Here is a 27,988-nt window from a genome sequence, read left to right on the forward strand (position 1 = left end):
TCTCCGGACTCGCCCAACCTCGGAGCACCCCCGCGAGGAGGGCGTTCCGCAGGTGGGAAAGCCCGGGGCACTCACCTCCCGCAGCAGGCGCGCCTCCAGCAGCTCGTGGTAGGCCTTGGCGGACTCCTCAAATCGGTCGTGCTTCTGCAGGTCCAGGGCCTTGTGGTACAAGGCAAAAGCCTCTGCTTCCTGAAAACCAAGATGGGAGGCATTTTCCAAGAGCACAAAGGTGTGTCTCTTCAAGCCAACCGACCATGTGTGCGGGGGCTGCACTCCAGGCCGTGTGAGCCAGCCTTGCTGCGGTGGAGACGGCCCTGAGGCCCCACCCTGCCAGGGGCTCACTGCTCAGCGGCCCCCCAGGTGGACACGAGCAAGGTGGGCTCAGCTGAGCCTGAACAGCAGCAGGCAGCACGCCAAGGGCACAGCCCGAGCAAGGCCAAGGTTCCAGGAGCCCTGCTGACACCTCCTGGGAGGGTGGCCACATCAGCCAGAACCACGCAGACCCCAGGAGGGCCAGCTGAGGAGGAGCCCGTGACCACACACCTGTGCCTCCTTTGTCTGGGTCTTGTGACTTTTAAAGCTTCCTTCATGATCGTCTTCGACCGTGGAGCTGGCGTTTAAGGCTGCGATTCGGATCTAGAGGCAGAGGTGTGAGGGAGGAGAAGAGCTGCTTTTAGATAAAACGTGGCTCGTCTCGTCACTAACCTACAAGGCGCACAGCTCTCTGTAACACACTCCGCCTCAAACAGCTACGGCCTCCCCAGATGTGGGGCTGAGTGGACCACCCAGGGAAAGGGGACCTGGAACGTTCTGAAGGACCATGCCAACCTGCTTAGGGAACATGCCCACTACAGAAGGGACAGGCTGAGGACACCCAGCAGCAGCCTGACGCAGCAGAAGACCCAGGCATCGGGAAACTGACTCCAGTGACACGGGCTGTCTCTCTCTGCCACAGAGACGCAGCCCTGCCAGCTGGACACCCACACCCCCGAAGGTGCCCACAGCCCCACTCGGATGGCCTTCAGGGCCCACCCTAGCACCGCCCCTCGCCCGGGAGGGGGGGGGAGGCGAGGCCAAGCACCAGCACATACCATCGTCAGAGCCTCTGGCGCCACCCGGCGGTGGCGGCGGGGCAGGGCGGCCCACGGGCTCCTAGGGAGGGAGGACAGGCTGAGGGGGTCCAGAAGAGCCAGGCCACCAGGAACCGGGTCCAAAACCACGGCCTCTGGCTCCGGGCACACAGGCGAGCGCACCTCGGGACCGCCCTGTGGTCTGCCACCTGGGGAGCCCCTGGCCTAGGGACGGAGCGCCTGCCCTGGCCAGACAACTGGGGACACGGAGGAGTGAGTCTGACATGCCCCCAGGGCTCACTGCTCAGCACAAGTAGTAGATCGACAAACAGTTATTTCTTCAAAAGTTGAATAAAATGGAAACACAGGCAGCAGGTAGAGACCAGGTCGCCCGCCGGGATGGGGAAAGTGAAGGAGGAAGGCCTGCGCTAAGACTGGGGTGCAGGCGGCAGGTGCAGGTGGGAGGGGTGCAGGGGCCTGGAGGGTGAGAGGGCAATGCAAAAGAAAAAACTATGCGGAATACAAGGGAAAAACTTAGAGGCAGGCAGACCAGTGTGAAATCTGTAGAGAACGACAGGACTGGTGAGGACGTGCAGAAATCCGACCCTCACACCCTGCAGGTGGGAATGAAGCAGTAACGCCTGCTGGCAGTGGCAGTTGCTCAGAACGCTAGTCCACTCCCAAGGGAAACGGAGACAGGGCCATAGCAAAACTCGCCCACAAACGTTCACAGCAGCATTACTCATGACAGACTCCAGGTGGGAGCCACTCAAATGCCCATCAGCTGACAGATGGACACAGAAAATGTGGGATGTCCAGACAACCAATGGATTATTATTTGGTCACAAAACAGACCACAGTGCTGCACCTGCTACCACCTGGATGAACCATGAGGACACAGCCATTAAAAGAAGCCATCACCAATGCCACAGACCGCTGCTTCCACTTATGTGCAGCGTCCAGACTCCACGAGGCCACAGAAGCAGGAAGGAGGTGGGGGCCGGGGAGAGGGACAGACGGGGGTGACTCCTGTGGGGAACAGGGCTCCTTTCTGGGGTGGGGACAGTGGTGGAGGCTGCACAGCTGTGTGGACAGGCCCACACTCACGGATCTGTGGGGTCTGGTAAAGGAAGACAGGGCAGGAGCCTGACTGCAGCGTGGGGAGCGGAGGGCACGCCCAGGAGGAAACCCACAGAACTGAGCCTCGGGGCCTCCAGGGAGCAGCAGGGTGCCGGGGAACACCGGGCTCCAGCCTGAGGGGTGGGTGAAGACGCAGCGCCACCAAACGCTCCAGGGAGGGCAGAGCGAGGCGCCAGGAAACGGCGCACCCGGGGGTCAGCACAGAGCCCCGTGCGGGCCCAGCAGGCACTGAATACGAGCTCTACTCGTATAAAACAAAATGACACGGCTCCCGCCAACAGAGCTCTCAGCTACGACCTCCACACGGGCTCTGTGTTCTCCAAGGGCTCTTACAAGGAAGGAAAAAGTACAGTCTTCTTCACAGACAAGGAAGACACAACCCCACTAGGTCGATAGCTATTTCATCTGCTGGCTTCTACATTTAAACAAGCAAAACATGCTGCTGATTAACTCTGGAAACTGGCTTCACCATAAACTACGCTGGGATGGACACTGTGATCACCAAACAGTCAGGGGGCGGCGGGAGGGGCATGGTAGGGAGCAAGAGAAAAGCACGTGCAAAGGGATTATGTATCGTCCAGAACACAGATCTTTTAAAATCCAACTATTTATTTTTGCATCAATAGGAAAATCATCCGAGTTAACCTCGTACAGCCTGGCATCCTGGTGTATTTGGGAGAACACTGACATTTCTTCGAATTCTAGGAACTTTATACACATCTTATTTGGGAATATAACATACCTACCAATTCAGTGCACACATAAAGGAGAAACGGACATTTCATGTGGCCAAATAGGAGAAAACTTCATCAGTGGAATGCCTATGCCTGTCTCCACAAAATGTATACAGGTAACAGAATACGTTCGTAGTGGAAGATAAAGTATTCAGAATATGAACATTTCTAAAATCTTACCCCACAGGTAGAGCATGTTTGTGTTTTTTGGCCTAAAATGCATAATTTCTCTCTAATCATGAGAAAACAGCAGACAGCCTAAATTGAGCAATATTAGACAAAAAGTAGCAAGGCCAAGAAGTTAATAAAACACCGAACAACTTTAAGGACTAGGGTTGTGACTATGCAGAAAAGTGACAGTTGAGTTGATAATATTGTGTCAGTGTGACTTTCCTTTTACTGACAATTGCGCTAGGGTTATATAAGACGTTAAAGTTAGGGAAGCAGGGGGAGAAACATTTGGAAACTCACTGCATCATTGTTGCAACTTTCCACTAAATCCAAGCCTAGTTTAAAAGACAACCTCCAGAATGGGAGAAAATATTTGCAAATGGTGCAACTGACAACGAATTAATTTCCAAAATATACAAATACAGCTCACACAGTTCAATATCGAAAAATACACAATCAAAAAATAGGCGTAAGTTCTAAATAGACACTCCTCTGAAGAAGACATACAGGACTTCCTGGACACAGCCCAGTGGTTAAGACTCCATGCTTCCAAAACAAGGGCACAGGTTCAGTCCTCAGTAGGGGAGATGCCACATGCCAAGGGGCAACTAAGCCCGCGTGCCAGGACTACTGAGCCTGTGCCATGGAGTCCTCAACCCGCAAGCACTGCAGGCCAGGCACCCTGGAGACCGCGCTCCTAAACAGGAGAAGCCACCACCGTGAGAAGCCCGTGCACAGCAAACGGAAAGTGGCCCCAGCTCACCCCAACTAGAGACCAGTCCACACAGCAACGGAGACCCAGCACCGCCAAGAATAAAAATACAGACGCAAAAGACACACGGGGCTTCCCGGGTGGCTCAGACCGTGAAGAATCCGCCTGCAATGCAGGGACCTGGGTTACATCCCTGGGTTAGGAAGGTCCCCTGGAGGAGGGCATGGTGACCCACTCTAGTATTCCTGCCTGTAGAATCCCCACGGAAAGAGGAGCCTAGTGTGCTGCAGTCCATGGGGTCGAAGAGTCGGATGTGACTAAGCATGCAAAACACGCATGAAAATACATTTAACATCACTAATTATTCAGTCAGTTCAGTCGCTCAGTCGTGTCCGACTCTTTGCAACGCCATGGACTGTAGCACACCAGACTTCCCTGTCCATCACCACCTGGCGCTCACTCAAACTCATGTCCATAGAGTCGGTGATGCCATCCAACCATCTCATCCTCTGTCGTCCCCTTCTCTTCCTGTCTTCAATCCTTCCCAGCATCAGGGTCTTTCCCAATGAGTCAGTTCTTCGCATCAGGTGGCCAAAGTATTAGAGCTTCAGCATCAGTCCTTCCAATGAATATTCAGGACTGACTGCCTTCAGGATGGACTGGTTTGATCTCCCTGCAGTCCAAGGGACTCTCAAGAGTCTTCTCCAACACCACAGTTCAAAAGCATCAATTCTTCGGCGCACAACTTTCTTTATAGTCCAACTCTCACATCCATACATGACCACCGGAAAAACCACAGCTTTGACTAGATGGACCTTTGTTGGCAAAGTAATGTCTCTGCTTTTTAATATGCTGACTAGGTTGGTCATAGCTTTTCTTCCAAGGAACAAGTATCTTTTAATTTCGTGGCTGCAGTCAGCATCTGCGGTGATTTTGGAGCCCCCCAGGGCAAAGCCTCTCACTGTTGCCATTGTTTCCCAGCCATCATTAAAAGGTCTACAAACAACAAGCGCTGGAGGGCATGGAGAAAAGAAAACCCTCTCACCCTGTAGGCGGGAATGTAAACTGGTGCAGCCGCTGCTGAGCACAGTCTGGAGGTTCCTCAAAACACTAAGAACAGAGCTACCACATGACCTTGCATTCCCAATCTTGGGGATGGGGGGTGGCGGGGGACGATGGACCTAATCTGAGTTTGCTTTTCAACTATTAAAAAATGTAAAAACCATCCTCTGCTCTTGGGCTGTAGCAAAACAGTGGGCTAGTGAGCAAAGAATGATTTCTACATTTTCAAATGGCTGAAAAACTTCGGGACACATGAAAATTACATAAAACTTACATAAGACTCAAACTTCGGTGTCCTTAAACAAGATGTTATGAAAACACTGCCCCACTCTTACATACTGTCTTTGGCTGTGTCTGAAGTACAAGACAATGTAGAGCCCCCAAGTACTTATATCACTAAAAGTATACACATTATAGTCACAAGACATAATAATATTATAAAAAAACAAAGAGGAGCCTGCTCACTGGAAAAGACAGTGATGCTGGGAAAGATTGAAGTTGGGAGAAGGGGACGACAGAGGATGAGATGCTTGGATGCCATCACCGATTCAAACGGACATGGGTTTGGGTGAACTCCGGGAGTTGGCGATGGACAGAGAGGCCTGGCGTGCTGCAGTCCTGGGGTCGCAAAGCGTCGGACACGACTGAGCAACAACCAAAAGGGCCACACGGAGGGAAGCCCAGCCGCGTGGAAGCCGCATACACAGCATGCCCTGCAGTGACCCAGGCGCCCGAGAAGTGAGAGGCCCCAGAGCCGCTTGCGCAGCGCCCCCCGCCGCGGTCCGGAGACTCGATCCGGCCCGGGGGCGGCGGGGCGGCCACGGCTTGCAGCCTGAAGCCGCCGGGCCGCGGGGGGAGCCGGGGACGCGGGATACCACCCGCAAGGGGCGCTCACCGCGCAGCACCGCCGCGAAGGTGAAATGGAAGGACGCGAGGCGGGGGGTCAGCGCGGGGCCCTGCGCCGCGACCGCCGTCCCCAGGCGAAGCCCCCCACTCTGAGGCCGCTGGGCTGAGTAGGGACCTGACTAAAGGCCCCCGCCAGGCCGCTCCGGCTCCCGGCCTCGGTCTCTTCGCGGCCGGGCCCCGCGCCCGCCGCACCTCAGGCTTCCGCCCCCACCCCAGCCCTCAGAGTCGCGCCCCAACCCCGGATCACCGCAACCCCGTCGCCCGCCGGCTCACCAGGCGTCTCCACAGCAACCGCCAGGGCGGCCGGACCCCCTGCGCCGGCCGGCTGCGCGCCTGACAACAAGGTGCGCTCCCATTGGCTCAGGCGCCGGCTCCGCCGGCCAATCAGAGAGCGCGCACGCGCCATCCGACGCGCGGGGCCCTGGCTGCTTGCGGACGCGGCCACGCTCAGAGCTTCGAGCGCGGCTGCGGACTCGGCGCCAGCTCCCACCGGTCCTGTTATCTAGGAGGCGCTCAGTTGGAGGGGCCAGGCCCGCGGCCCTGCACAGTAGTAACAGTAACGCACTCCTGTTTCAGCCTTCGGACAAGTGCTGTGGAGACCGTGGCAACGTGGGGACACTTAAAGGGAACAAGGGAAAGAGCATCCTCGTTGACGTTGCCCGTGCCTCAACCTGTTCCGAAAAGGATTTGAAGCCTAAAAGGCACAGATACAAGCAACTCTTGACGCAGAAGAAAAAAGGGCAGACCTAAATGTAAAACCAGAAAGTGTAAAACTCTTAGAGGAAAACACAGGCAGAACCCTTGATGACATAAATCAAAGCAAGATCCTCCCTGACCCACCTCCTAGATTCATGGGAAGTAAAAACAAAAGTAAACAAGTGGGACCTGATTAAACTTAAACGCTTTTGCACAGCAAAGGAAAGGATAAGCAAGGTAAAAAGACAGCCCTCAGAATGGGAGAGAATAACAACAAATGAAAGTGACAAAGGATCCATTTCCACAACGTACAAGCAGATCTGAAGGGTTTCCAACACGCGGCCTGGGACCAGAGGGCAACGGTCTTGGGAGCTACGTGTTTTAGGAAGGGGCTTCACACTGGTTGACATTCATAGAGGCTTGAGTCCAGCAAGAATGATTTAAAGGACGAATGTTATGGCTTTCTCTTTGACTTTAGTAAAATCATGGTGAAGAACTCGTAGACAGTTAAGTACAATAAAACTTTATTGATATGCCAGGAAGTACAAAAATAACTGAGTCACCAACCTTAATTTTGGGTATAATCGGATGGGAGGTGGTGGTGGTGGTGGGAGGGTTTAAACAGACCATAAACAGTTAGTTTCAAAGTTTCAGAGGTAATTTGCAACCTTGGATGCAGCTCTCACCCCTGAGTTTTATCACGAAAGATGTTCTGAAGTTGAAAAAAGATGGGGAGGGTGGTCCAAGCAGCAGGGAGCTGTGTGGCAAAGGTTTGAGCTGAGAAACAGTGCAGGCCATGCAGGAGTCTCATGCACTGCGGTGTTATCAAGGGGCAGAATGGGGGCCATGATGCCTGCATGCAGGGAGGGGCCAGTCCTCACTGCAAACAGATACCCTCACTCACTGATGGGGATGAGACTGATGACGGGGAGACCAGATTGGATGCTGTTACCTTGTGGTCCTGGATAGGTTAGGCATGAATCCCTCCTTGAGCGCTTCAACCACTCATTTACATCCAACCCACAAACATTCCCTGAGCCCCTTTGGGAAGCAGGACATCCATGCTGGCGGAAGGAATGAGTGCAGAGACAGCTGGGTCATGGAGCCAGGGGTAGGACCTCCAAGCTGTAGCTTTTAACAAGTTCTCAGTGGTGGTCAAAGCTATGGTTTTTCTAGTAGTCATGTATGGATGTGAGAGTTAGACCATAAAGAAGGCTGAGGGCTGGAGAAGACTCTTGAGAGTCCCTTGGACCACAAGGAGATCAAACCAGTCAATCCCAAAGGAAGTCAACCCTGAATATTCACTGGGAAGGACTGTTGCTGAAACTGAAGCTCCAGTACTTTGGCCACCTGATGAGTAGAGCTGACTCATTAGAAAAGACCCTGATACTGGGAAAGATTGAAGGCAGGAAGAGAAGATGACGACAGGGGACCAGATGGTTGGATGGCATCACTGACTCAGTGGACGTGAGTGTGAGCAAGCTCCAGGAGATGGTGAAGGACAGAAAAGCCTGGCATGCTGCAGTCGCAAAGAGTTGGACACAACTGAGCCACTGAATGACAGCGGTGGTCAGGTAAACACGGTAGGCTCAGGCACATTCCTTAGGAAACTTATTAACCAGGCAGGCTGCAAACCAGTTTGGTATTTCATTGGTGCACAAGAATGATCTAAGCTTTAACGGGGCAGGGAAGGTAATGCCCAGAGATGTAAACTCTGCATCTGGAAGAAAGCTGAAAAGGAGACTTCCATGCCACACCTTCCCCCCGACCCCTGCCCCATCCCCGCATCCTCTGAAATGCAAAAAAGCATGATATAGGCTTTAGATTGGGGGCAGGGGCGGGGGCAGTAACAAGATTCTATTCATTCCGTTTCCAGAAGCAGAGGCTGCATTTCTGGGTTTGCCATTTGGCATGTGGATCTTACAAGGCACACAGCTACAGAGAATTCTCAGCAAGACTCACAGGAGATGATGGGAGTCTGGCAATGCCCAGGGAAGGGCCCTGAAGCCCAGGCCGAGGACAGGAATGTCGGGTCAGCAGAGTCTGCAGAAAGGCCCAGGCTGGACCAGTTGCCTGCTGCTCCCCACCAGCCTGAACAGGGGCATGAAGAGGAGCGCCTCCAAGAAGCCCTCCACCCTCAGATTCCAGCAGCCAAATGTAAGACATGAGACACAGCCCCTGAGGACAGGAACATCCCGCCTCCCAGGTTCCCTTAAGGCCGCCACCTCATAAACCAACCTGCTGTCCAGAGCGACCCAGAATGCCAGGGGGTGTGGGGGGAGTGGTGGTAAAGGGAAGTAGAGAAGTCAGGTTTGAGACAAAGCTCTCTTCATTTATTTGTTGTGAGGATGGGGAGGAGAACCACACGGAGGTGCCAGAAGCTGGTGTCCACCAGGCACTCACTGCCAGGAGGCCTCTCTGGAAGGGCTGTCAGCTCAGAGGCCCTGGATGCCCTACATGCCAATCATAAAAAGGTCATGACTGTCCCCTTCTTGCCAATCTGCCAGCGCTCCAAGGGGAAAAAGCGGATCATTATCCTTCAGGAGATGGAGAAAAAGATGTCATCAGCTCCTTGGCTAACGCCTTACATTCCAATAACCCCCAGCCAGACATACCCACTGTGGGCTCCAAGGAGCCTGCCTTAGCCCCACCAGGCATTTTGCAAGCCTGTCTCACCCCATGAACACTCTCCCCGAAGCCCGGACAGGGCAGTGGGCATGTCAGGGGTGGAATGGTGAGTGTACACCATCATCACCCACCCAGGACAGACAGGCAGCCTCTGCGGTCACTGTATGTGGGTTCACAGGGGAGCCTTCTCTCTTCCAAACTGCAGGCTCCCAGGAACATACATGTGCAGTATCCCAGCCCGTTTTTGCAAAGCCTGGCTCAAGGAGTCCAGGCATAACCTCCTCCCTCCCCTCATCCCCACATATCTGTGGAGTGAGTGAATGAGCTCCTCTCCCAGAAGCGACAGGAAGTTTCTTGCGCAGAAACAGGATACTTGGGATAGCCTAGGGCCAAGGAGGTATATGTGACAACCTCAGTCGTCCCGTCTGTAAATGGGCATAATGGAGCTATCTCCAGTGTGGGAGGAGATGTCCCCATCATGGGATGGCATGCTCACAGGGAAGGTATAGACAGCGGCACAAAGCTTCTGAGGATCAAATGGGGTCCTGCGTGTGGATTACCTATCACATCTCTGGTATGCGGTAGATCACAGGTTACATATCATTGTTAGAATTCTTATGGCTTCCCAGATTAAGGACCAGGTCTAAGCAGCCCCAGAAGTGACCATTCTTCACCCACTCTTTCTGGGCCAACAAAGGCTCCATTCTGAAAGGTTCTTTCAAGATTCTTATGCAGTCAGTTCCTCATAGGCATAGACTCAGCTCGGGAATATTTTTCACCCAAGAAGAAACCATGACCTTGCCATAGAATCCCAGGTTTGGGAGCCGTGGGGCCTTCTTATTAGAAGCTGACTCAATAGAAAAGACCCTAATGCTGGGAAAGATTGAAGGCAGAAGGGGATGACAGAGGACTAGATGACTGGATGGCATCACCAACTCAATGGACATGAGTTTGAGCCAGCTCCAGGAGACGGTGAAGGACCAGGAAACCTGGTGTGCTGCAGTCCATGGAGCCGCAAAGAGCTGGATGCAACTGAGTGACTGAGCAACAATCGCAGAGGGCTGCCTGGGAACCATTTAATCCACCCTCTCTATTCACAGAAGCGAAGGTTACAAACCAGACACGGTTTACTTCCAGGTTTGTATGGACTCCCCCAGCTGCATGGGACCCAAAGCTCACAGCCTCAGGACATACCCCGAATTCCTCCTGTCCAGCTTAGACAAGTTCTACAAGATTATTCCTCTTTCCCTAACATATGGAGAAACCTGAGGGCAGATGATAAGTGGCTTTGGTTCTGTCGGGGTAGCAACATCCTGCCCTGCCAGGTGCCAAGGCAGGTACAGTACAGTGCCATCCCATGCAGTGCCCCCAGGAGTCGTTAAAGGGGAGCCTTCCCATTTCACAGATGGAAACACTGAGGTCCAAGAGGCCATATCTTGCCCGGGTGTCACAGGAACCACTGCAGAGCCAGGAATTCATTCAATTCCACCACCACTCTCAAGGTGGGCCGTCCACCGGCCCATGGGGTCAAGGGGCCTAGCGGCACCAGATCCTTCTTGTCCAGGGTGAGGAATTAATTTTTCCCCCAAGCTTAGGAGGGGCCTGAGGTGGGATCCCGGCCCCCAGTGGACAGCAGTCCCAAGAGGGTCCTCTCCCTGCCCCTCTACGCACCGGTCCTCGGCGAGGTCCAGCTCCTTGGTGAGGAACTCGAAGAAGCGCGCGCTGTGGCCGCGGTTCTCCTCGGCCGTCCCCACCACACCGATGGAGGAGACGAGCAGCTGGGCGCTGGGCTCCGCTGAGCCGTTCACCACCATGGCCAGGCCGGACCGCACCGTCACGTTCACGCGCTGCGGGGACACGGGAGTTTAGCCTGAAGCCGGCGTTAGGCGGGGATCGTGCTGAGGACCTGGGCAGCGCGGGGTGAGGGAGCGCGGGGGTGCAGACGCGCGGGTTCCACGGGGGTCAGGGCTGGGGGCACGGGTCGGGGTCCTTGGAGGTCACTTCGGGGTCACGGCTGGCCAAGCCGACACGGAGCACGTGTTGCGGACGGGGCCGCAGGGCCCTGGAGTGCGGGAGGCCGGACTTGGCGGCGGGCGGGCGGGCGCGGAAGAGTCGGGGTCACGCTAGGGAAGCGGGGTCGCAGACAGAGCCCGACCCCGGTCCGCCAGCCTCCTCCCCGCCCCGTGCTCCCCGGCCCAGGCTCACGTCCTCAGGCTTGCTCAGGATGGCGGCAGTGGCCGCGCAGAGCCGCTTCTCCAGCCCCGCGGGCACGCGGCCGGCGGGCAAGCTCGTGTCCAGCTCAACGAACGGCATGTTTAGCGGGAAGGGTGCGTACGGTTGCCGGGAAGAAAGGAAGTGCGGGGTCCGGGTCTATGTTCTTGAGGGTCGGGCGACGGAGAGCGGGGGCGGGGCGCCACGGAAACCTGCTCTCCTCATTGGCTGGACAGAAACGCAGCGCCCCCTGATTGGCTGCCTGGGCTACATCCCCCGGGTCTCAGCAGAGAGCCGCCGGGAGGGCTGGCGCTGATTTCCGGAAGTGTGGTAGCCCAGCCCCCTCCGCGTGACCCCGCCCCTAGCGAGGAATTGGCGCGCCAGGCCCCGCCCACACACCAGGCCCCGCCCGCGCCCCGCCCCAGCCCTGCTGGCCGCGGTTTCCTGTCCCCTGTGGCTTTCCAGCGCTTCTTGGCTAATATTTAGTTAGAGGTCTGAAAACGCCCAAACACACACACCCGGAGGGGCCATCCCCAGGCTCCACGCTAACAATGCTACATCGTCTCTGAGTATTAAAAAATTTTTGAATGAGTTGTCTCTGCGTCGGGCAACTCATATTCGACGTGCTAAAATGCTCTTCTTTTGATCAGACCAGGTGACGCCTGGGGGCTTGAGTGGGGCTGGGCAGAGACCCTCAGGTTCACTGCATCCCTGCTTGGTACCCACGGACAAAAACACCCTTGTGGCTTCTTGTGCCTGTGGCAACCTGGCCTCACGGTGAAGGATCGCCCACCAGGGGGTGGTGATAGCCAGCCAAAGCCCCAAAGCCAAAGCTGGTCGAATTACCAGCAATGTTTACGGGGCCCTGTATTTCTTATAGATGAAACAAAAGCTGTTATTGAATACGTGGATGTCTGTTGATGTGGCCAAACGTGGTACTTTCATCAGCGTTGGAAAGTTGTTAGAACTGTAAATAACGAAGGTCGTTGAAATTATGTGGGTGCCTATGAACGATTCCAACTACATATCTAAAATTTTATGTAAGTGGGCGTATTAAAGGACTCATCCTTTGTCCTTTAGCCTCAGGGCAGAAACCAGGGGAAATTTTCAAACAAGAGAGGGCCAGGGTCACTTTTGTGTTTACTAGAGCTCTTTCCAGAGTTCACATGGAAGTCAGCGTGCAAGGGGTAAGGGTGAAGCTAGTGGGCAGACGGGGAAGGCATGCAGGACTAGCGTGTGGAGAGCACTGTGGCCCGGACTCTGAGCGGGGAGCCGTGTTTTGGCCCACAGCCGAGGGGAGGGAGCACCACTTCTTAAGAGTGCCGTGGCAGGCTGGCCGGGACTCACTACAAGAACAGCTGCGCTAAGGGCTTCAGCCTCTCCTTCATGGCAGTGTCTGCTGGAGGCAGGTCCTTGGCCTTCATGAGGACCGCATGGGCCTCTCGGAAGAGGTCCTCCCCCACTGCAGCTTCCACGCGCTGGCGCCATGCGGCCAGCTTAGGCCGGCTTTTGAAGATGTCACAACCGGCGCTGACGGGCTGCGGGAGAGGGAGCCAACTGGAGCGGGGAGGTGCCCAGGGAAGCAGGAGACCACCCCTGGCCTGGGGATCCCCTGGGTGGATTTTCCCTCCTCTGCCACTAGAGGAAACACGGTGAAACTGCTCAATATCCCTGCAGGCTGAGGGTTTTTAGGCCCGTTTTTCCTGAGGCTCAGAGGGGACGTGACCCACCCAGGGCCCCCCTCTACCCCCAGCCAGAAAGGGCGATGTGAGCTGGTGCACGGGCTCCCTCCTGGGGTACCCCACTGCTAAGCAGCCCCCCTGCCCCACAGCACTCACATGCATCAGCTCTGTGATGGCCACCAAGTCCGCCACTGAGATGTGGGGCCCGGCCAGGAAGTCCTGGTCCTTCAGGAACTTGTCCTCAAGCAGTTGCAGGCACCTGTCCAGTTCGGCCAGAGTGTTCGCCAGTGTCTCAGGGGGCACGCGTTGGCCCAGGAATATGGGGAACATCATCTGGCAGGCAGAGAGAGGGCTCAGCGTATGCCTAGGGCCCCGCCTCATTCCGGCTCTCGTCCTGTTGACCGGCCATCCTGCGCATTTCAGCCCAGGCCTCATCGCTGACTCATGCATGGCCAACCTCCACCTCTCCCTGGGTCCTCACATCAGGCAGCCAGGGGATCCCTCTGCAATCCCAGTCTGCCTGTAGCTTCTCCCTGCATAAAGCCTTCCATGGCTCCCTACTGCCCCCTCCCCACAAAGGTCTCAACGCAGAGCAGCAGCCATCCTCTCCCACTCTCCCACCACCCCCCACCCCCTCCAGGCCTCTCAGATGGGAATCTGTGGGAATGGGCCTGCAGCTCCCTCTAGGATGTGCTTCAGGTGTATGGTCCTAACCAGTGCACCTGGGTGGGATCAGCCTCTGCATTGCCAGACTCCCAGATGACCATCTTGCTCCCGGCCCATGGACCACACTCAGTAGCAAAGGTCTACACTCGCTCTCCTCAGCTTCTCTCCATTCGGCACCAGGCTCCCTCCCCCTCTACAGCTTTTATTGTCATTGTTGAGTCCCTAAGTCTTTTAGGACCCCGCGCTGTAGGCCCTCTGTAGGTCAGGTTCCTCTGTCTATGGGATTTCCCAGGCAAGATTATAAGAGTGGTTCCCCTTTCCTCCTCCAGGGGATCTTCCCCACCCAGGGATTGAACCAGAGTCTCCTGCACTGGCTGGCAGATTCTTTACCACTGAGCCAACAGGGAAGGCCATGGCTTTTAAAGCTTTCTTTTAAAACTTTTTCTTTTAAAAGTTTTCTTTTCTTTTAAAAGTTTTTCTTTTAAAACTTTCTTTGGGCCGAATGGGCCCCAAGATGGAACTCCCTGGCGGTGTGGTGCTAGGACTCCACGCTCTCAGTGCGCTGCTGAGGACCCAGGCACAGTGCTCAGTCCCTCACACACACAGGATGACTGCTGGGTACTGGGCACTGATCACGGCTCAGGGTTCATGTCAAAGGCCTCTGCACATTTGATAAGCAAAAATGGTATCTGCGTGCTCCTTTAATGTGCATTTGCTTGGTTTTTACTGAAGTTAAATGTTTTCATCCATTTACTGACCCTTTCTCTCTGCCCTTCAGCTACATCTCTGCTGGTTTCCTTTGCCCGTTTTTCTCCTGTGTCTTTGTCTGATGGGCTTCTGAGAACATCTTAAATATCAAGAATGTTACTTCTTTCTAACATATCTTTGCCAAGATTTTCCCCAGTGTATTTTTGCTGGCTTTAGTTCTCTTTTTTTTTTTCCTTCTTCTACAGATTTCACCACATAAAATTGATGAACCTTGTCTTTATGTCTCTCACTGTTATTAGGCTTATCAATCTTTGTATACCCAGAAATTAGATCAACATTTAGTGAAATATCTCATTTCTTCCTACTTTGAGGTTTTTCACTTAACATCTCTCCATCTGAAAAGTATGTGTGTGGCAAAGTGAGGGCTTGATGCTTTTCCCCCACAAGAGGCAACATTCCTGGGCAGTGTGACCTGTGCAGGAAAGCAGAGGATTCGTTTCCAGCAACTCGGGAATCAAGACCTGATGGGGGCAGGCTTTCCTGGTGGCTCAGTGGTTTAGTGTCCACCTGCCAGTGCAGGGGAGGACACGGCTTCCATCCCCTGTCCCCGAAGGCTCCACGTGCCTTGGGGCCCTTCGGCCTGCGAGCCGGGGCCCACAAGCCACGAGTCCTGGAGCCCGTGTGCTCCAGAGTCTGCTCCCAGCAAGGAAGATCTAGCGGAGCCGAAAACAACTAAGCAAATAAATGTGTTTTTGATAAGACACCTTGTGGGGGTCGTTCCCAGGCTGTGTGCCCAGTTTCCCCTCTGGGAAACAAGTCCGTTGCCCTGGAGCACCTCTGGCGTTCTGGGATTTAGTGTTCTCAGTTTCGACAGAGAGCCTGGCCCCTTGGCCGTCCTGGGAGGGCTCCCTGCCCCGGGGTTCACTTTCGACAGAGAGCCTGGCCCCCTGGCCGCCCCGGGGGCTCCCTGCCGGGGCTCACTTTCGACAGAGAGCCTGGCCCCTTGGCTGTCCCGGGAGGGCTCCCTGCCCCAGGGCTCACTTTTGACAGAGAGCCTGGCCCCCTGGACTTCCCGGGGGGGCTCCCTGCTGGGGCTCACTTTCGACAGAGAGCCTGGCCCCCTGGCCGTCCTGGGAGGGCTCCCTGCCCCAGGGCTCACTTTCAACAGAGAGCCTGGCCCCTTGGCTGTCCCGGGAGGGCTCCCTGCCCCAGGGCTCACTTTTGACAGAGAGCCTGGCCCCCTGGCCGTCCTGGGGGGGCTCCCTGCCGGGGCTCACTTTCGACAGAGAGCCTGGCCCCTTGGCCGTCCTGGGAGGGCTCCCTGCCCCGGGGCTCACTTTCGACAGAGAGCCTGGCCCCCTGGCCATCCCGGGGGGGGTCCCTGCCGGGGCTCACCTTCTGCCACATGGTCCGGGTGCAGCTCATCCGGAGGGCCGTGTGCTGCCACGACAGGTACTCGTCCACGCGGGCTCGGGCCTGCAGGTCCTGGGGGTACCAGTGGTCAGGGGCCTCGTACTTGCGGGCCAGATACAGCAGGATGGCCACACTGGGGGACATGGGGTGCGGGGGACATGCCCCAGTCACTCTTCGGCCATTCCACAGGGATCAGGTCCTGGGTGAGGCCAGGCCCTGACCGCACACGTCTTTCCCCGGATCCTGTGGGTGGAGCATCTCAGCGTCTGCCTGGTTCTGGTGCACAAGCAGGAACGCGAGGCCCAGAGAGGTCAGGTGGCAGCCAGGGCCACACGGCTCTGCACTGGGCCATCTAGCATCTCAACTAAGGGCACCGAGGGAAAAACCAAGTGTCGTGGGGCTTCAGAGGACTCCAGGACCATTCCCCGCCATCTCTGGAGCACACGCAGTGCCAGGAACGTGACCAGGTGCCCCTTCCAGCCCTGGGCACCTCTGCCCACTTCAAGCCACTCTCCACCCAGACCAGGGACTTGGGACATGCAAGCCATGAGCCAAGCCATCAATGGTGGACACACAGATGGCCGACAGATGCGGCCCAGGGACCCGTTACCTCTCAGCCAAGGTGAAGTCCCCATCTTTCAGGGCTGGCACCTTCCTCAGGGGGTTCACCTGGACAAAGTCATCGCTGTGGTTCTGGCCTGTGGAGTGACCAGTGAGGCAGGTGGGGAGAACTGCGAGGCCTCTAAGGTCTCTGTCCACTCCCACCCCAACAGCCAGCCACCAACTTTCTGGGGTCCCTGTCCTCATGGGGCGTCAGGGAAGAGGAGGCCACTCTGCCGGTCAGGGGGTGACATCCCCTGAGCCCACCAGAGGTTCCTGTTCCCGTGTCTACCTGCTCTGGACATGGGCCAAAGAGCATCTCAACTTGGGCTTGGGCGGAGGGTGAGTTTCTGCAGCTGTAACCCCCCGCCCCGGTCAACTCCATCCCTGCATCAGACCCTCTAGCCCCCTCCCTGGGCTCTAGGCTTGTCCCCTGCAGAGCCTCCCCTCTCTGTGCTAACTGGGTGACCTGTCCACACACCTGTTCCCAGGCCTCAGCAAACCTCACTCTCACCAGCACACCTGACCTACTCAGCCACTCAGCCTCCCGCAGGTTGCTCCTCTTTCCTTCCTGTGCCAAACCTTCCAGACTCCTTTCCCACCAGGGCCCCCCTGTCTGGCTCCCTTCTGCATACTGTAGCCCTTCCACCACCACCACCAGCTCAGGCCCGTGCGGAGGGGACACCACGCAGTGCGTGTGAAGCCCGAGGCTTCAGCAGAGCGGGGCTCCAGCCTGGTCATAGGACCACCTGCGGGACTCTCTGCTCCTTCTCCTTCGTGGGCAGGATCACCACGATCCATTCTCCCTCCAAAAACAGCCTCTGTGCCCGGCCCTCACCCCAAGGATCACTGAGAAGGCAGAGCAAGGTGGCACCAAAGCAGTAGGTGGCTCAGGCTGGGGCGCCAGAGGCAGAAGGTGGGCAGACTCAGCCAAGCACAGGTGTCCCTCCCAGCCTGCCTGAGGGGTTCTGAATCCAGAGCTCCTCCTAAGGTCCGGTGACAGCCCTGCCCCCTCCGTGGGATTCTGCCCAAGTGGAGGGGACCTAGGCGGGCACAGGTAGGAGTAAAGCGGAGGCCAGATATAGGTGAACAGTCTTCTGGGCAGTCACATGGGGGCTGCCTCTGCTGGGAACCAGGAGGCAGCGTCATTGTTTTCTCCGAGCTGAGCCTTGGTTTGGAGAGCCGTCTCTCCACTTTCCTCCACTTCTTCGCCCCGCCCCAACCCCAGCCGCACCCCGCACTGCTGTCTACCTGCTCTGTTCCCCCTTAACCTGGGTGTGAAGAACGGTTGGTATTCACTAGGCAAAGGTAAGACGGACAATACACAACCGATGGCCGAAGCCACGGTTTCCGACGGGAGTCTGTCCGCACCGGCCGCCCGACTCGGGGGCCGCAGGGACACCCAGACCCCGGGCCTCCTTGCTTGTCCGGCCCACCTTTGAGCAGGTCCACGGTGCGCAGCTCAAAGGGGATGCTGTTCTTCTTGGCGAAGATGTAGACGGCGCGGCAGGGCTGGGACAGCAGGTCCAGGTAGAGCTCCAGGCCCATGGCGGGGGGCGGGAACAGCGGGCAGGACCCACGACAGGAACGGCAGCGGGCGAGTTCCACCGGTCACCCAGCAGAGGGATGTGCGCAGCTCCTGGTACCCGAGCCCGGCCACACCCTCCCCGCCCATTGGACGGCGCCGTTGAACTTTGGGCCAATCAGCGGCAGCCTCGCTCTCCCGCCTTCCCTCTGCGGGGTTCTGAGCTGGGCTCCCTTTCCTGCCCGGCAGGGTTCAGGGAGACGGACTCTGTGTCTCTCCGCAGGGTCAGTCCCCTCACCTGGACATCAGTGTCTAACCTGCGTCAAATGGAACGGGATGGGAGGGGTACTAGGGGAATGAGATCAAGGGCGCTTCCAGCGCAGACACTCAGTGAATTTAGGGTCAAAGGGTTAGCCCAGGCCACCTCCCACCTCAGAGAGGGGGCTGAAAGAGGAGGGACTTCAGAGTCCCCAGGAACACAAACAGAGGAGAAGTAAAAGATGCCACAGCCTCCCGGGGGCCCACGGCCCAGGGTGGAGGCGGGGGAGGGCGTGTGGTCCTCTGCGTCCAGCAAAGACCAGGTCACCACCTCAAGAAGCCGCCCCTCACCAAGCTTCTTTACGCTCCCGGCTAATCTTCGCCTCCCTCCTGCAAAACAGAAGCCTCGTGAAACGATCTATGAGGTTTTCGGGTGGGCCCAGAATCTTCCCACTTCCTTTGTAGGGCCAAACCCTTCCAACTTCAAGCCTGGTGCTCCTGAGGTCTTTGGCTGTGATGCCTTCATCCTCTAAGCAAGTCTCCCAGATGAAAAAAGCCATGTCCCCAGGGACTTCAGGCTTCCCTGACAGCTCAGTTGGTAAAGAGTCTGCCCTAACCCTAACCCAGTTCAGTCCTGGGTTGGGAAGGTCCCCTGGAAAAGGGATAGGCTACCCACTCCAGTATTCTTAGGCTTCCCTTGTGGCTCAGCTGGTAAAGAATCTGCCTGCAGTGCAGGAGACCTGGTTTCAATCCCTGGATTGGGAAGATCCCCTGGAGAAGGCAAAGGCTACCCGCTCCAGTATTCTCGCCAGGAAAATTCCACGGGCTAGTCCATGGGGTTGCAAAGAGTTGGACGCGACTGAGTGACTTTCACTTCACTTCACTTCCAGGGATTTCCGTGGTGGTCCAGCGGCTAAGACTCTTTGCTCTCTAGGCAGGGCACCCAGGTTGGATTCCTGATCACAGAACTAGGTCCCACATACCACAACTAAAGATCTTACAAGCTGCAATTAAGACTCGTGAGTGCCTGTGCTGCTCATGTCTGACTTTTTGAGACCCCATGGACTGCAGCCCGAGAGGCTCCTCTGTCCATGGGATTTTCCTGACAAGAATACTGGAGTGGGTTGCCATTTCCTCCTCCAGTGGATCTTCCTTACCCGGGGATTGAGCCCACCTCTCCTGTATTGCAGACCTACTAAGACCTAGGGCAGCCAAATAAATAACTAAATAATTTTTAAAAAAAAAAAAAAAAAAAAAAACCTATTCCCAAACCCAAGATTCAGAGAAAGCCCAACTGGGGGAAAACAAAACAAAACAAAACAAAACCTTGAGAACAGCTTAGCCTTCCTGGGCCCCTGGCTCCCAGTTTAAGAAGGACCTATCCCGTCAGGAGAGAACTTTCTCCAGGTTGGATGGGGCCATGTTCTCCACCCCCTCCAGGGGACTGCCCTCCTCCATAACTCACCTTTGGCCAGACTACCGCGATATCCAATCTCCCTGCTTCCTCCCTGGCCACCCTCCAGTCCAACCCCCACCACCAGTCAGAATGTTATTCTAAAATGCAATCTGAGCATTCCATTCTTGTTCAGGTTCTGCAACTCTGAGGTGTGGCAATTCAGGCCCCACTTGACCGAGTCCTGACCGGGGGAGCTGCTGTTTGATGTCTCCTCCCCACCGCCCCCTCAGGGTGGGTGCAGGACTCGTGATTCCCAGTGCTTGGTGCTGAAAGGATGACTGGCCCACGCTCTGCAGCCGACACACGTGGAGACCTGCTGCCTCTACCGTCCTTGTCGAAGAACCAGTGGAGGACAGGGCGTTCATTAATTTAACCATGGACAACCAGTCTGGGGAAAGCTAATCCACCGGGCCTACGAAGCTGGCTGTCTTTCAAAGAGAGGCCAAAACCAACACCCAGGACAGATGGAACGTCAAATAAATCACACCTCAGAGTTAGAAGCAAAGGCTCAGGCTGAGCCCAGGTTTATTTCCCAGACTGGAAAGAAAACGCAGATGAAAGGAGACAAGGTCTGGGTGTGCCATTCTCTTTGTGGCTTTGCAGCCCCAGCGACAGATGGGTGGGAACCCGGCCCCAGGAGCGGAGGACTCAGGCAGGCAAGCCATGCCTGCTCTCCAGGTCTGCCTCCCAAGGGACAATGGAAATGAAGTTGCTCTGCGAACTGCCAAGGGCAGAGCAGAGGCGAAGCTTCCTGGCTCACTGGATCATGGCCAGCACTTTGGGCAGCATCTTCTGCTTTAAGGTGGGGTCTGCAGGCTGAGAGTCCTTGGCCTTCAGGATGACCTCATGGGCCTCTTGGAAGAGGACCTCCCCCACCGCCGCCTCCACGCGCTGGCGCCACGCGGCCAGCTTGGGTCGGCCTTTGAAGACTTGGCAGCCGGCACCCACGGGCTGTAGGGAGAGAGGGGACGGGATGGGTGACCACGTATCACAACACCAACCTGGTTTGGAGGCCACTGAACTCCAGAAGGTTTCTCCACAGGGTCCCACAGCCAGGGGCATGGTGCGAGCAGGACTTCAGCGCCACCCAGGACCCCCCTGCCTCATACCCCCACCACCACCCACAGCACTCACGTGCATCAGCTCCGTGATGGCTACCAGGTCAGCCAGAGAGATGTGGGACCCGGTGAGAAAGGCTTTGTCCTGGAGGAACTTGCCCTCAAGCACCTGCAGGGCCATGTCCAACTCTGCCAGCGTGGTTGCCAGCATCTCAGGAGAGACCGGCTCACCCAGGAAAACAGGGAGCATCACCTAATGGGCGGGCAGGCAGAGTGGGGCCTTAGGGGCTGGCATTCCTACTTGACCTCCAGGGCAGCACCTGAGACTTTAAATGTAAAAGGTCCTTAAATATAAATGTAAGGTCTTTAACTATAAAAGACCATCAGAGAGTAATTCTGATTTATTCATGTCTGGAAATGCTATAGAGTAGTTAGAAAAAAATGCATTAGATCCACCCGCAGCGCTGTGGAAAAACGCACATTGCACGATGATCTGCGGGCGTTTATATAAAACTGTAAGCGCTCAAAGCAAAGCATTGTTTTGGGGCTACACATAAATGTAATAATGTAGAAGATCATGAACTGAAAGGACTTGAACCAGATCTCAGGGGACAGGAAGTGGGGGGTGGACTTCAGGAAGGGACACGGGCAGCAAAGAGGCCTGTTGATTTTTGTTCCCTAATGTTTCTTTTCTTATATATATCAAAAATGATAGAAGACACAACAATGAGACTGGTGACCCAAAATTAAAGATACAATTTCAGAAAGGAGGCGTGCACCTCTCAGAAGAATACGGAACGTCACGAAAAACCCGCCATGATGACGCTAGAGAGAAAATAACCTTGTTTTTTTTTTTTTTAAGTCATCAAAGAATACAGAACTTTAAAAGAAAAAGGAAAAATAAAAGAAAGAACAAAAAGTAGGAAAGAAAAAAGCCTAAACCTGCCTGTCTGATATGGAAACCACCAGCCACGAGAGGTTCCCGAGCTCTTAAAATATGACTGGTCTTAGACGAGATATGCCGTGAGTGTAAAATACACACCAGGAAACAGACACGGGTCAATGGAAAGGACAGCGAGCCCAGAAATAAACCCACACGCTTCCAGCCAAGTAATCCACGAAAAGGACACAAGAACACACAAGGGAGAAAAGACAGTCTCTTCCATCAGTGGTGCAGAGAGGACTGGGCAGCTACATGAGGACAGATGAAATTAGAGCATTCCCTAACACCATAAAGATAAACTCAAAACGAACTGAAGACTTAGACTTGAGACCGGAAAGAGTAAAACTCCTAGCAGAAAACTTGGGCGGAAGCCCTGAGGGGCACTCAGGCGTCCCTGGGATGCACACTGCTGCTGCCGCCGCATTCTGGCTACTGTGAGTAACGCTGCCGTGAATGTGGGTACAAGCATCCCTCTGAGACCCCGCTTTCAGTTATTTGGGGTATACGCGCAGGAGTGGACTTGCTGGGTCATACGGCAATTGTATTTTTAATTTTTTTGAGGAATCACCATGCGTTGTCCACAGGAGCTATTCCCCTTACCATTCCCATCAACAGCACACGGGAGTTTCGATGTCTTGTTATCCTCACTAACACTTATTATTTTGCTTATCTACCTACCTATCTGGGCTTCCCACGTGATGCAGTGGTAAAAGAATCCACCTGCTAATCCAAGAGATGCAAGATATACAGGTTCAACCCTGAGTCAGGAAGGAGGAGGGAATGGCAACCCACTCCAGCCTGGAGAACCCCATGGACGGAGGAGCCTGGTGGGCTACAGTCCATGGGGTCACAAAGAGTCAGACACAACCGAGCAAGCAATCCTTGACCTATCTCTCTCTCTGTAACAGCCATCCCAGTAAGGATGAAGTGGTATTTCATTATAGTCATTTAAAAAAGAATCTTTATTGAATTTATTACAATAATGCTTCTGTTTTGCGTTTTGGTTTTTTGGCTGCAAGCCATACGGGATCTTAGTGCCCAAACCAGAGATCGAACCTGCACTCACCCCCTGCACTGGATGGCAAAGTCTCAACCACTGGACCTCAGGGAGGTCCCCTCATCATAGTTTTAATTTGCATTTTCCTAAGGATTAGTGATACTGAACATATTTTCACGTGTTTATTAGCCAAAATCATACCACTGATACTCTGAGTATATTGGGTTTAGTAAAATATATTCAACTGAATATATTTTAAATATATTCAATTATGGCTACTGGAAAATTTTCAACTACATATGTGTCTCACTCTTTACTTTTGGGCAGCACTGGACAAAATGAGCTAAATTCCAGAGGGCATGAACCCTCCCAAGGTAAGCCACGTTCATCCCTGGGGTCCAAGCAGGTCGGGGTGCAAGCCTGCCATCTGTCTGGGAGTTTTCTGATGGAGCAGCCACGTGGGGTTCTCAGCAGGGCTGAGAAGCAGGGCCATCTCTTGGTTGCAGTTGGTGCTTAGATTCCAAATCCTTGCTGGAGGAAAATGAGCAACCTGATTCCACCCTCAAGACGTTTCTGAAACTTCTTGAACGGAACGGAACTGTAACTGAAGCCGCGTTCCAGCCCCAATCCTGACTAGCTGGAAGAGACGAACCTCCCACTGAGGATGCTTGGCAGAAGAAAGAGCAAGCCCTGGGTCAGGATTTACTGTGCATCCAGTGTCCACTCTCCTTTATAGAATATGTAGCACACAGTAAGAAATTATCAGGATTAAGAAGAAAGAAGAAAGTGAGAAATTATAATGTAATGTCTTTACATTATAAGACATGTAAAGAAAGAGGAAAATGTGGGTGTTCCCTGGTGACCTAGCGGTTAGGATTCGACGTCACTGATGTGGCCCAGGTTCAATCCCTGGCCAGGGAACTGAGATCCCACAAGCTGCATGGTGTGGCCAAAATATAAAAGAAAAAAAGAGAGGAAAACGTGACCCATAATCAAGATGGTAAAAGACAACCAATAGAAACAAACCCACAGAAAAGCCAGGGGCTGAAATTAGCTAACAAAAACTTTAAAGTAACTATTATAAGAATCAATATGTTAAAGAATTTAGAAGAAAAGATAGACCAAGTGGGTGAGCTGATGGTGAATTTCACCAGAGAAATGGAAACTCTAAAAAAGAACCACATGGAATCTCTGGAACTGGAAAAACACATATTTCAAATACAAAGAATGTATTAGACAGGCTTAACGGCAGCTTGGGCAAACAGATGAAAGAACTGGGGAGTCAAAGCCGGGTCAACAGAAGCTACTTACACTGAAAGGAAGAATGTGAGGTTGCCCGTGCCCTGGTGGGGCGATGCCCTCACCGCCCCCCCTCCCCAGGGAGAGCACCTCACCTTATGCCACAGGGCTCGGAGGCAGTTTCTCCGCAGGGCTGTGTGCTGCCAGGCCAGGTACTCGTCCACACGGGCACAGGCCTGCAGGTCCTGAGGGTACCAGTGGTCGGGGACCTTATACTTGCGGGCCAGGTAGAGCAGGATGGCCACGCTGTGGGCGAGGGGAGGACATGTTGGAGGGCAGGGGGCAGGGGGCCCACTGAGCCGGGGCTTGATACAGAGTCCCTTCCTGAATCTTCCTGACCACACACCAAACTATTTTCTCCGTTTCCAGACAAGGAAGCCAGGCTTTAGAACAAGGATGGGACTTGCTCAGGGCACACAGGCTTTGGAGGCTGAGCTGAGAGTCTCCCTGAGGCTAACAGGCAAGCTCCTTCTATCACCGGGCTAAATTCCACGGCGAGTCCTGCCAAGAGTTCAGAGCACAGTTTCTGACGGGAGGACCAGAGATAGCTTCCTGGAGGAGTCAGCACCAAAGCGGAGCCTTGCAGAAGCTCAGCTGCTTCCAACTCTTTCCAGCCTGCGTCCACTCTCATCATCCCACATTCAGACCCCCAGGAGGCCTGACGCTTCAAAAAGGCTTTCCTGCCAACCCATCATCGTTTGTTCTCTGTCGTCCCTCTGTTCTCCCTAAAGCATCCTGCTGGAAACACAGGAGGATATGGGAGCTGTGGGATCTTGGACCAGCGGGACAGACAAGCCTCCTGCAGCCCCCTTCCTGCCCTAGGTTAGCCGGGCTGCCTTGGTGTTGGAATGGCAGGGCCGACCAGGAAGGACAGTGAATGTGGGAATTTGGGGCCACTGGGAAGGCTTTCAGGAACTTCGGGTACCCCAGGGGCTGGGCACCCCAGGCAAAGGGGCAGAAAACCTCTGTATCTGCCCCTGGCCCAAGCTCCCTACTGGGAATCCTGCTTCCACACCAAGCTAAACAGTTCACTTTTTTTTTTTTTTTTTTCTCCTTTTGTTCCCAGCAAGGGAGTTCTGAGGAAGACAAGGGTCCCTGCTGTGATGGCAAACGTCCATGTGTCTGGTGGTCCTCCCAGGGACGGGCAGTCCAGAGATGGGACCACCAGGAGATCTCAGTACAAGTTTGGCCTGGGGACCCCCTCACCAACCACCACATGACTAGTAAGATGCTTGCTTTTCCAGTCATCCCGTGAACTGGAACTGTGGGCAGGCAGGAGCTAGGGGTCCAGCCCTGACTCTCTGCGGGATATTGGACTGAGGGCCCTTCACCTCGGAGAGACGAGATGGTTCCAGCGGGGTCTGCCAGCAACCCCAGGGTCCCAGTTACCTCTCGGTCAAGATGAAGTCCCCGTCCTTCAAGACTGGCACCTTCTGCAGGGGGTTCACCTGGGCAAAGGCATCGCTGAGGTGCTGGCCTGCAGAGAGCCCAGCGTGGTGGGTGGTGGGGAGGAAAATGCCCCGCCCTGCCTGGCTATGCCCACCTGTTGTACCCACCCCCTCAAAAGGCCCCAACCGCAATGTCATGGCTCGTCTCCAGCCCCCGGCCGCTCTTGGTGTGGGAGAGGCTGGCGGGGGTTACTGTGGGAGAAGTGGGAGGTTCTGCCAGCTGGTACAAAAGAGAGCTCGACACCCCTTGCCAAGTTCCTGTGGGCATAACCTCCCCCACTAGGAGCCCCCCTAAAACAGAGCTTAAGGAGCTCCATCCAGGGCAGGGCCTGTCCTTGCCCGGGCCCACAGACTCCCACCCTCTGCCTTTTCACCATCGCCAGCATCTCTGGCTCCCACGTGGGGTCTGGGGGTGTTGCAGCTGCGGGGACTGGGAGACTGGTCCCCTGAGTGGACTCTGGCTTCCTTCAATGCCACTTTCTCTGTGGACCCTAAGGATAGACCCCCAAACACAGACAAGTGGCATCTTCCTAGCGTCCACTTGAAAAGTGAAAGTGAAAGTCGTTTAGTCGTGTCCGACTCTTTGTGACCGCATGGACTACACAGTCCATGGAATTCTCCAGGCCAGAATACTGGAGTGGGTAGCGCTTCCCTTCTCCAAGGGATCTTCCCAACCCAGGGTTCGAACCCAGGTCTCCTGCATTGCAAGCGGATTCTTTATGAGCTGAGCCACCAGGGAAGTCCAAGAATACTGGAGTTCGTAGCCTATCCCTTCTCCAGGGGATCTTCCTGACCCAGGAATCGAACCGGGCTCTCCTGCATTGTAGGCGGATTCTTTACCAACTGAGCTATGAGGGGGTGTCCACTTACTTGCAGCCAACTTCCCCTGGACCCTCTGTGTCCCCTTGCTCACTCCGCCCTGGGCACCAGGGACAGAGTTGGCCCTATTCTTAGGGTCCCACTGAAGCTCTGTGGAAAGGTGCAGCCCAGAGTCTCCTGGGACCCTGATCTCTGCTTGAGCTCGAGGGAGTGTTTTCTGCCCCTTCAGATGCAGCCAGAGAGAAACTTCTGGGGCGCACAGGTCATCACTGCTGCCCCTGCTCAACAGCTTTCAGGGGCTCCCCAGCACCCAGGAGCAGGCAAAGCTGCTCAAAGCCATCTACTGTCCCCCACGGCCTCACCTCTCCAGCCTCTCTCCTCCCTTTCCCCCCACCCTTCAGACTGTCCCTTCACCAGGACCCTCCCCTCCTCTCCTGGCGAAACACACCTCCTACAGTACCCTCTGTGGGACAGCCTGGTTGGGACGCCCCTTTGTGCCCACTCCCTTGCCCCTACCCCACACTCAGCAGAGGTGACCGCTGGGCAAGCCTGGGGGCCAGTCCCCCAAGGAGGCTGGACGAGATGGCGATTCAGGACAGGCTGGCACAAAGGCAGAACGGCAGGCGAGCCTCACCGAGCTGGGGGCGCTAGGTGGAAGGCTCAGCCCTGCAGAGTTGCCTGACTTGTTCTGTGCACCCCCCACACGCTCCCCCGCCCCGCACTAGCAACACGGGGGCACGGCCTTCCCTACCCTCAGCTGCCCTGGCATGCCAGCTTGGGATCCCCTGTGCCCTTGGGACTCTGGGGATCTGCCAGAGAAAGAACAAACCCTCAGCCTGCAGGGCTCATCAACGCCCGCCCCCCACCCCGCCCACCGCCCCGCAGTCCCCCTCCTGCTCTCCGTATCCCCACAACGGGTGCCGCCTTCTGAGAACCAGTGAGACAGTGGATAAGCTAGGCGCGCAGGCAAAGCAGGAGGAGGAAGGAAGCGGGGGAGGGGGGCGGTAAGGGGGCCAGCGGGGGTGGGGGAGGGGAGGGGGAGGGGACCCAGGGCAGCAAGGGCCGGAGCATCAGCAGTTGGGGCCACAATGGAGGGACTCGCTCTGCCCCACCCCAAGCAGCCCCCTAAATTCCTTTCCTCCTGCCCCTGTCTCTTCACCCAGTCCCTGAGCCCATGCCTGGTGGTAGCCCTGTTCGCCAGGTTCCTGCATTCCTCATACGCCCCGCCCCCCGGCTCTTTTACTCTGCTTCAACTGAGCCCCCCACTCCTCGTCGTCCATTCCAGGGACCCAGCCAAGTCTGGGGATCCCCAAATCTCCGATCTTCCTGGTGGCTGGCCGCAGGACGGGTGAGGCTCGGGGAGGGGCTCCCCTGACCTCCCCGCCCCATCCCCACCTCTCGGTCCCCCAAACCCCGGCCGGGCGTCCACCTTTGCGCAGGTCCACGGTGCGCAGCTCGAAGGGGATGCGGTTCTTCTTGGCGAAGATGTAGATGGCGCGGCAGGGTTGGGACAGCAGGTCCAGGTAGAGCTCCAGGCCCATGGCGGGGGCGGACCGGCCTCGCCACGCAGGGGACACGGGACTCAGAGGGCCCCGGGCCGCGACCGACCAGCGGCGTTCGGCCCGCCCCCCACGCGCTGCTCCCCATAGGCGCTCGGGCCGCTCGCTCGGGTCCAATCGCCTGCGCCCGGAGGGCCTGCGGGGCGGGGGCTCCGGAAGGTCCCCCTCGGGGAGGCGGGCCGGTCACGCCCAGGTTCGTCTTGCAGAGCAGAACTTCGCCAAGACTC

General features: G+C 55.8%; 4 protein-coding genes across 12 annotated transcripts in view; all 4 read right to left on the reverse strand.

The window, feature by feature from the left end:
* The window catches only part of CABIN1 (calcineurin binding protein 1), a 71,664-nt gene extending 65,531 nt beyond the window's left edge, over window positions 1-6,133 (reverse strand). For 5 of the 6 annotated variants that reach the window (XM_070385777.1, XM_070385780.1, XM_070385781.1 and 2 more), the window contains exons 1-4: window positions 6,069-6,133; window positions 1,092-1,152; window positions 544-636; window positions 76-189 (exon numbers count right to left, since the gene is read on the reverse strand). In XM_070385777.1, the coding sequence (XP_070241878.1) occupies window positions 76-189; window positions 544-636; window positions 1,092-1,094 (210 nt within the window). In that variant the 5' untranslated portion in view covers window positions 1,095-1,152; window positions 6,069-6,133. Of the gene's footprint in view, window positions 1-75; window positions 190-543; window positions 637-1,091; window positions 1,153-5,784; window positions 6,013-6,068 lie in introns of those variants that run through there. The other variant, XM_070385782.1, reaches the window with a different exon arrangement.
* A 2,669-nt stretch (window positions 6,134-8,802) lies between these two features.
* Window positions 8,803-11,498, reverse strand: LOC102276387 (D-dopachrome decarboxylase). Its single transcript, XM_005901584.3, has 3 exons — window positions 11,325-11,498; window positions 10,791-10,966; window positions 8,803-9,028 (listed from the first exon to the last, which is right to left on the reverse strand). The coding sequence occupies exons 1-3, from the start codon at window positions 11,430-11,432 to the stop codon at window positions 8,956-8,958; spliced, it is 357 nt and encodes a 118-aa protein (XP_005901646.1). The 5' UTR covers window positions 11,433-11,498; the 3' UTR covers window positions 8,803-8,955.
* Window positions 11,499-12,453: 955 nt separating this feature from the next.
* Window positions 12,454-18,054, reverse strand: LOC102276661 (glutathione S-transferase theta-3). Of its 2 annotated transcripts, none has more exons than XM_005901585.3 (5): window positions 17,836-18,051; window positions 16,410-16,497; window positions 15,782-15,932; window positions 13,169-13,345; window positions 12,454-12,868 (listed from the first exon to the last, which is right to left on the reverse strand). In XM_005901585.3, the coding sequence occupies exons 1-5, from the start codon at window positions 17,945-17,947 to the stop codon at window positions 12,677-12,679; spliced, it is 720 nt and encodes a 239-aa protein (XP_005901647.1). In that variant the 5' UTR covers window positions 17,948-18,051; the 3' UTR covers window positions 12,454-12,676. The 2 variants fall into 2 exon arrangements, with proteins under 2 accessions (XP_005901647.1, XP_070241885.1); XM_070385784.1 differs by having other exon boundaries at window positions 12,708-12,968; window positions 17,836-18,054.
* A 2,078-nt stretch (window positions 18,055-20,132) lies between these two features.
* LOC102276933 (glutathione S-transferase theta-1) lies at window positions 20,133-27,879 on the reverse strand. 3 transcript variants are annotated; one of them, XM_005901592.3, is made up of 5 exons: window positions 27,632-27,840; window positions 25,325-25,412; window positions 24,031-24,181; window positions 20,773-20,949; window positions 20,133-20,589 (listed from the first exon to the last, which is right to left on the reverse strand). In XM_005901592.3, exons 1-5 carry the CDS (start codon window positions 27,741-27,743, stop codon window positions 20,395-20,397), a joined length of 723 nt encoding a protein of 240 aa, XP_005901654.3. In that variant the 5' UTR covers window positions 27,744-27,840; the 3' UTR covers window positions 20,133-20,394. The 3 variants fall into 3 exon arrangements, with proteins under 3 accessions (XP_005901654.3, XP_070241886.1, XP_070241887.1); XM_070385785.1 differs by lacking the exons at window positions 20,773-20,949; window positions 24,031-24,181 and having other exon boundaries at window positions 27,632-27,857; XM_070385786.1 differs by lacking the exons at window positions 20,773-20,949; window positions 24,031-24,181; window positions 25,325-25,412 and having other exon boundaries at window positions 27,632-27,879.
* Window positions 27,880-27,988: the final 109 nt, after the last annotated feature.

Source organism: Bos mutus, chromosome 17 (assembly GCF_027580195.1).
Source record: "Bos mutus isolate GX-2022 chromosome 17, NWIPB_WYAK_1.1, whole genome shotgun sequence".
Classification (NCBI taxonomy): Eukaryota; Metazoa; Chordata; class Mammalia; order Artiodactyla; family Bovidae; genus Bos; species Bos mutus.